Below are 8251 nucleotides of genomic sequence, written 5' to 3'. Positions count from 1 at the left end.
CCACAGAGAAACCCTGTCTCAAAAAACCAAAAAAAAAAAAAAAAAAAAAAAAAAAAGAATGCCTAGGCAAAACCTTAGAGCTGGCCCAGCTGGTGTGGGCACCTGTGAGCTGGTTCCTGAGGGCATAGGAGTGGAGCTGGAGAACTATCCTGGTGGTGAGCATGAGGGAGAGCTGGCAGGCTGACCCACGCAGCCACCATCCAGGCCCAGAACCATGGCCATGAGTTAGTTCACTCCGACATCTCCCCATCTATGAACTACTGGAGCATGTAAAGGGGCCAGAACTGCAGACCCAAAGCTGCAGGATCTCCGTAACACAAGGCAACAACAGGATACCCAAGAGGAATCCCAGTGAGGGCCCAGTGTGAATAGTGGAGCAGAGACCAGGGCCTCAAGCCACTCACTACAATCAACATTGCAAGCAAAGATGAAGGGACTAAAGGGTAAACTGTGTGACTCACTGGACTGCACTACAGCTTCCATGACAAAGCCCTTTTGTTTTTCTCAAGTTTTATTTGAGGGGGAGGTTGCAAGGGCAGAGGGCAGATATGAAGGGACAGGGAGAGGAGAGGAATTGAGATGAATGGTGTGAAATCCACAAAGAATCAATAAAAAGGTTTTTTTTTTAAAAGTAAATTACAGAAATTTTGTAAAATTTCTTTTGTGAATGTGGCCTTAATGTAGTATAATACAAGAATTATACAGCAAATTCTACAAATATTTACTAATTGGTGGAAAAATCATTGTAGAAAAATGAGCCACAATTGTGATGAGAATTTTTTTAATAAAAATCTTAACAAAAAATAATAGTAGTAATTAGTTACTTTTCTCATGGCTGAGACCAAAATAACTGACATGAAGCAACTTAGGGAGGGAAGGAGTTATTTAGCTCACAGTTTAAAGATATCATGGTAGGAAAGATGTGTAAAGAACTGATATATTTCATTCTATTTAACAACTATAAGGCAATTTGTATATTTGAATACAGTATCTATCTAATCATGACTCAACTACTGTCATGTTTCGAATGTTTAGACAAATTCAGTAATAAAAACCTTCATACATATGTCTGTGCACATACCAGAGTATTTCAAGATGTGTCAGAGGGTAGAGTTATTATAAACTGTTATGAATGTGATGACCACACAGCTAAATTAATTTCACTTCCACAAAGTGAGAGGCCATGCTCTTTTACTCACTCTCTCTAGGACAAGCAGTAAGATTATACTTTATTCCTTGCCAATAGCCACTGTCACAATAAAGCCAGCAAAGGTGGGATTTCCCCTCAAGTAGCAACTGTGACTGTAAAAGGCAATAATCTTTTAAAAGAACTAGAAGTATATAAGGTATCTCTTTCTCTCCTTGTGATGCCTTTCTCTATCACAGAAACATTGACAAGCAGTCTTTGAAGTCTACCAGAAGAGCAAAGGGTTAATAATGGAAAGACCCCATAACTTTGCTAAAGCAACTGGCATGCCTCGCTAAATTACTCTCTACAGTAGAGCAAGGGACAAACACAAGGCTTTAAATGTCTCTCAGTCTCATTCTGTAGTAAAAACAGTGTGGTGATGGATTTCTAAATACTCAGCACTCAAAAGCCAGTAAACAGAAGCAAACTAGATCTCACCCTTAAAATCAGAATAGATTTCCAGAATTAAAACATTTCAAACTAAAACTGTCACTGTGAAATTGTTAATTACGGCAGAACAGTGCTCCTACCCTTCCTGCACCTAAGCTCTGTCCTCCTTTACGGTAGGATTAGAAAGAAGATAAATTTTTAAAAATAAGGCCCATGAGAAATCCATGTCTGCAAATGCCTTATCGCTTATTTAAGAGAATGTCAAAGAATCACCCACATTAAGATCTTATTACTCTCAGCAAAGTAAAAGAGATTGTAGAGATTAAGTAGGAAATATCAAAATTCATTTATGCTTGGGGGTAAGAGGCAACACAGGTTTAACATTTGTTATAATTCTTCAGCACTGGTTCCAACTACAAGCTAAACTGCAACCGTGAAATCAAAAAAGGTCTGCTTTAATGTTGAGACACCACGGCTAAGAAAACCAGCACAGGCGAATGTCTGTATAAATGTAGGCTGATCACTGCCAATCACCAACAGCTTTAAGTGCTTCACTTTGACTGTAAATTGTTCTCTGCTCCACTTTGACAGCTTGCTTTCTAGTGCTGTCAAATGTTTAAAGAATGGTGAAATTACATGGCTATGAATTAAATTAGATACTTTCAAATCTGGCAAATGTAAAGCATCTTTAGGTTAACTCAGTTTTAACAGTTGATTAAGACTATTTAAAACAGTCTTAATCTTAACAAAGTAGCAAAAAAAATCTGTACGAAGAATACACCATTCTAAAGATGAAATGACATCAAAGGTGTATTCTTAAGAAAACTGGAAAAAAAAGAAAAGCTAAAAAGAAATGCAAAAATCCTGAATGTCAAAAACCAAAGGAATATAACTACTTCAAAAAACCAACATATTATAGCTAATGCTACACTGAAATCACTCATAGCCTTTGTGGGGGGCGGGAGGGTGTTTGTTTGGTCGGTTGGTTTTTGTTTTGTTCGAGTCAGGATTTCTCTCTGGCTGTCCTGGCACTCGCTCTGGAAACCAGGCTGGTCTTGAACTCACAGAGAGATCCCCATGCCCTGCACCACCAGCCCCAACATAACCTTTGTCTCTATAACCACAATCTCTGACATTTCTCCAGAGTCTGGAGCAACAAAGACCTCTGTGAACTGGCCTGTGCTTCAGCCTTGACTGCAAGGTTTTGTTGCATCCTCCTCTCTTTATCTAAATTTCAAAAAGAAATTAAATGTTTATTCTACTTTAGACCCTTCTCCCCTGATTTTAGAATGGTTATCAGAAATTCCAGAATATTTTATGGAAAAGCAGGTTCATCCTCTGAACAAAATTAGATTGTAATAAGACTTAAGATTTTCCTTCTATTCACAGGGAGCTCTTGAAGTAGAGGAGGTTTCTATGCGATCAAGTGTAGTTTAAATCAATCAGCAAGGTGAAGACTCTGACTTCAGTGCCATCAGCTGCTCTTCCCTGATTTCTTCTGCCTCTTCTCCCAGCTCTGGAGCTATAGTGGCCTTGGTGTTGCTCGTGCAGGGACTAAACGGCAGTGATTATTGGCAAGAAGGAATGGCTTCACAAGAGCTGATACTACAGAAAGCAGTGGAAACAACTTGGCTACTTAAGATGGGGGGTGGGGGTAGCTTTTGGAAGAATTGAGCAGCTGCTCCAGGACCAGCAACTCCACAGGGCAGAGAGGGTGGTTCTTGTTTGCTCATTGTAGTCACACTTTCAAAAATGGCAGCTCACAACCATCTGTAACTGCGTTTGTTCTCCTGTCTTAGTTGCAATAGAGTAAACCAACATTTTTATGTTTTTCTATCATTTCACTCATGAAATACCCAACCTCTGTTTAGACCTGTCTTGTCAGGTCTCATAAATTCCCTAGAAAGAAACTTTGGGGACTTGAGGAGACAGTTCAGTGGCTGATATACTTACTAAGAGAGATGGAGATCCAAGTCCAAACCCCTATGCTGTGAGACAGAGGCTTATCTGAATTTGCATCAAGCTCATGAAAATATAAAATTGTATTTTACTAGTCTCTTCACTGTACTACCTTCTCTTTTCAAAGCTTTTCTCTTTTGTTGCATTTAATCTTAACTTATATTATTTCTATCTTTCTTTTATTGGTTCCAGGGTATTTCTTCGACTTTAACTTATAGGTCAGTATTTTGGTCTTTGTGTTTATTATATAGCATTTTCCAACTAATTTAATTTGGTAACACATCTTTTCACTTGTATGCACATGTGTATGATAGGAGGAGAACATACTATTAGAAGCCAGAGGTCAATGTTCAGTATCTCTATTACTCTCCCCATCATTTTCTGAAAGTTCCTTAATGACCCTAAAGCTCACTAGCTGGCTAGATCAGCTGGCCAATGACGTCCTGGGATCCCCATTACTTGATCTCTCCAACACTGAGATTACAGGATTATGCCATCGTGTGCAACTTTTTATGTGGGTGCTCAGAATCTGAACTCAGATCCTCATGACTGTATAGCACTTTAGTCACTAGGTCCATCTCCCTAGTTCCTTGGTAGACATTTCTAATAATTGTGTTTGTTTCTTTTTTGTATCAGCCTCAACATAATCATGTTCACAAATACAGAACATAGTCCCTCCATGCTTTTTCATCTGAGATCACTTCTCTGTCCAACCTAGCCATTTCAATTACTTTAAAAACAAAGCAGAAAAAAAGTTGTTATGGTTTCTAATATCCTGAATCATACATCTGTTCTTTTTATATTTTAAGTTTAACAGCATACTCTATAACTTGTTACATGATGCAGACAATTTTGCCTTTCCAGTTTAAATAATAAATATTTAATTTGTTACTAGTACAAATACTAATATGATAGGAAGGTCCATGGGCCAAGAACTAAAAAGGCATAAGTTAAATGGTAATTATAATATCTAAGTCTCAGCTTGCTTTTCTATAATTAAATTATTGACTTATATTATTTAAGATAGCCTCTCCACTTGTGGGGAAACTAAGGTCAGGATGTAAAATAAATAAATGAATGGATGGATGAATGGATAAATAGATGAATGAATGAAAGAATAAATAAATAAAATCATTAAATAAAAGCTACCTCCCACCTAAAGGTTGATAACAACTCCCTCCTATAATTTAAAAAAAAAAAAACAAGCAAACAACATCAAAAGCCAAAACAGAACACATCCTCCACAACCAAAGACTTAACAAAACAGAGGTTAATATTAGCAGTCTAGAAACACACTCAGAACCCAGAAACAATCAGATACTGGAAAGGATTCTGCCCAAGAGCTTTCCCAAACAGAAGATGCACCTGAAGGGTTCAGCTGCATCTAAACCCTGCAGATGTAGAGCCCTCTGAGATGCTCCTTGAACAGAGTGAGCCAGAGGTGAGCTCGTCCTCTAGCAAGACACCAACAGACCTTGGTGTCAGCTAGGAGACCCTCATACACTGACCATGACATTATTAAAATGGTTCCTCTAGATACCTGACAGACGCAAACAAAATGATTACTGAGAAAAACAGACTCCAAACCTAAAGTGCTTTATTAAAAGCACCTCAGAAATAGTCATTCAGATTATATAAATCAAGTGCAGATGATATTTTTCTAAATAACAAAACTTATTTAAAAAAACTTTTTGGCTTTTATATATTTCTAGACAATTGAAAAAAAGAAGACTACACAAGTGTGAGAATATTATCATAGCTCAATTCAACTTTTTACAGTTTGGCAAAATCCTCAAAATACATTTTAAGCATCTTAAAAACATCTCTTACCAACTCAACATTACAAATAAACAACTGTAAGTTATATCATTATGCTTTAAAAACTAGACAATAGTGCTTTTATTTTGCACTGCGGTACTTTAACAAAGAGGAGATCACACTGATATAACAGTATGTGACATTCTGAAATAAACTAAACAGAAACCCCTCCATTTTGCTGTAAGTATACACTAACTCCATGTTTTATCTTCTTTATAATACCAAATGAATTCATTTCCTAAGATCTAAGTTTCCTTTATCAAGAAATAGAAAAGTGATTTAAAGTACTATTCTAAAACTTTTACTACTAGCTTGATAATTTTGAATTTGTATTACCAAAATGGATCAAAAATAGTCCTTTCCATAATCACGTAGCTATAGATATCAGTATCTTCCTTTCTCCCCTCATACCTATTGTATCTGGGAGGTCTAGTAGTTCATTGTGCTGCAAGTCAAGGTTGGTTATCTGTGTGCAGTTTCCAATCTCCTTTGGAAGGTGTTCAAGTTGATTGTGAGCTACATCCAGGGTAATGAGGTTACATAATTCACCTGTAAATTGATCAACATAATAATAAGCATTAAGGAATATATCAGGTAATACTGAAAGCAAGGGAGTACATTTATGATTCCTAAGTTCAACCTGTACTTCAAAACGGTAAATTATCTGCTGAAGACAGTCCTGTAGTGAAAGAAAATTTCAGCTCAACCAGACTCTCAAACAATTACTTCAGAAACTGACAGCTAATGAAATGGAAAGGATGCTTATAAACCAAGGCTTCATCCTTCTGTGCTGTGTGTTCTTGGTGCTGTCTTTTGGTCCTAGGGACTGAACCCCAGACCTCACACATACTAAGCATGTACTCTGTCACTGAGCTACACACAAACCACCTTACCCTCTAATTCTGCCATATATTCCTTTGAAGTGGACATTTAGAGCACAAATGCTAATATATTCTAAGACTTTCAAAAACTGACTAGTTTAAATAACCAAATTCAGCACATCTACTTTCTAACCATAAAAAAATATAAATGTGGTCAACCTAAAAAGCCCATGCTAAGATTTATTTTTACATTGGATAAAAGGAAGAATCTCAGAGCAGTCTTCACCTTGGGGGTTGGATAATAAAAATATGTGTATACATAAATAAATAAGAATACACATAATAAAATTAAAGACAGAATAGAGACTAGTCAACATATGTAAATGTTGGCTGTTTAGGAAAAAACAATATTGGTAACACATGCAAGACTTGAAATGATAAAAAAAAAAGAGAGAGAGAAAAAAAGACACATACTACAAATATCAGCAGTGAAACAAGCAAGTACATTCTACATTCTTCTTTTTCATTTTCAGGTTTTGAGACAAGTCTTGTTCAGTAGCCCAGGCTGGCACTGAACTTGTGATCCTATGACTTCAGTCTTCAAAGTGGTAGAATTATAAGAATGTACCTCCATATTCAGCCCATTTCTTAAGAGTTTTTTTTTTTAAACTGGTGTTGTTGCTACTGTTTTTGATAGAGGGACAAGTTCTCACTATGTACCACTAGCTAGCCCAGAGCTCACTTTGTAGATCAGGTTAGTCTCAACTTATGACAGTCCTCCTGACCTTGCCTCCCACATGCTGGGACTACAGTCTGGCCTTCCATCTTTAAAATAATAATAAGTACTTTAAGCAACTTTATAATTGTGAATCATAAATTCAAAAACTTTGGCTATACAAACAATTCCTTAAAAAAATCATATACAAACACCAAAACTCAACAAATAGGAACTCCTAATGATATTCTAACCATTACATAAATTTTATATACAGCTGTAAAGTTTTTCCCTCCAAAAACTGTGGCACAAATGGTTTCTCTGGAGACTCATACCAAGTGCTTAAACAAGAATTAACTAACACTCATGTAGTCTCTCACAAAATGTTGTAAAGAGGGAAATATTTCTAAACTCATTTTATTAGGCTAGCATTACCCTGATATCAAAAACAGTCAAAGGCAGTACAAAAAGAAACCCCACAGACCAATGGCTAATTCCCTCTTTATATAATATGACACTTTATATATTGTAGAGACGTAGAGACTTAACGTAAGAATTTATCAATTCCAAATACACATACTGGTTCTATGCTTAAAAAATTAACCAACTGTAATTCAATGCATAAACAGTCCTAAGGAAGAAAAATTATCTGGTGACTGATATAAATATTTGATAAAATTAAAAGTATTTTTAATGTTAAAAATCCTAATAAGGAATAGAGAGAAATTTATAATGAATTTTTAACTCTGATTTTCATTCTAATACGTTAAAAACTTGAAGTCAACACTTCTGTCCTCACAATAAAAAGGCTGTGGATTGACAACTTCTGTTATGGTCATCAGAGACTTGAGGACAAAGTGCAAATTCCTGAGCTAACAACTACAGAGAAATGTGAATTCAGAAGTAAGAGCTGGAGTTTAGGAAAACAGTTCAAAGGTAACTGCTGCTCCAAATTGTGGGATGCAGGAGAGGTAACTGAGAGACTGCAAGAAAGGAGTCCCTCCTAGAAGTGGCCCTCTCTCTGAAGTTTTCACAAAGGCTCTCAGGCAAAGGTGGCAGGAAAAATATTTATTTCACCTAGGCATATAAAGCAACATAAAATCTAAGACAATCTCCACACACAAACAAGCTATTGGACTAAATCTGCACTAACATCTGTACTGCTTGTTTTGTATACTGGGCAGACTCCAGAGAATCATTTTAATAAAGACCATGTAATTATTTCAATGTTTCCTTTATATGCCTGTATTAACATAGAAAATTGTGAGGACTATATTATAGGATGCCAATGTTTATTGTGACAGTACGATCTCGATCTCTCTCTCTCTCTCTCTCTCTCTCTCTCTCTCTCTCTCTCTC

General features: G+C 36.4%; 1 protein-coding gene across 1 annotated transcript in view; it reads right to left on the bottom strand.

The window, feature by feature from the left end:
- Nucleotides 1-8251, bottom strand: part of Shoc2 (SHOC2, leucine rich repeat scaffold protein) — a 72746-nt gene that overhangs the window by 15973 nt on the left and 48522 nt on the right. Inside the window, exon 3 of the mRNA XM_026781491.1 lies at nt 5768-5905. Within this exon, the coding sequence (XP_026637292.1) occupies nt 5768-5905 (138 nt within the window). The remainder of the gene's footprint in view (nt 1-5767; nt 5906-8251) is intronic.

Source organism: Microtus ochrogaster, chromosome 8 (genome assembly GCF_000317375.1).
Source record: "Microtus ochrogaster isolate Prairie Vole_2 chromosome 8, MicOch1.0, whole genome shotgun sequence".
Lineage (NCBI taxonomy): Eukaryota > Metazoa > Chordata > Mammalia > Rodentia > Cricetidae > Microtus > Microtus ochrogaster.
Note: the sequence above shows the minus strand (reverse complement) of the source record. Positions and strands in the feature narration are given on the sequence as shown.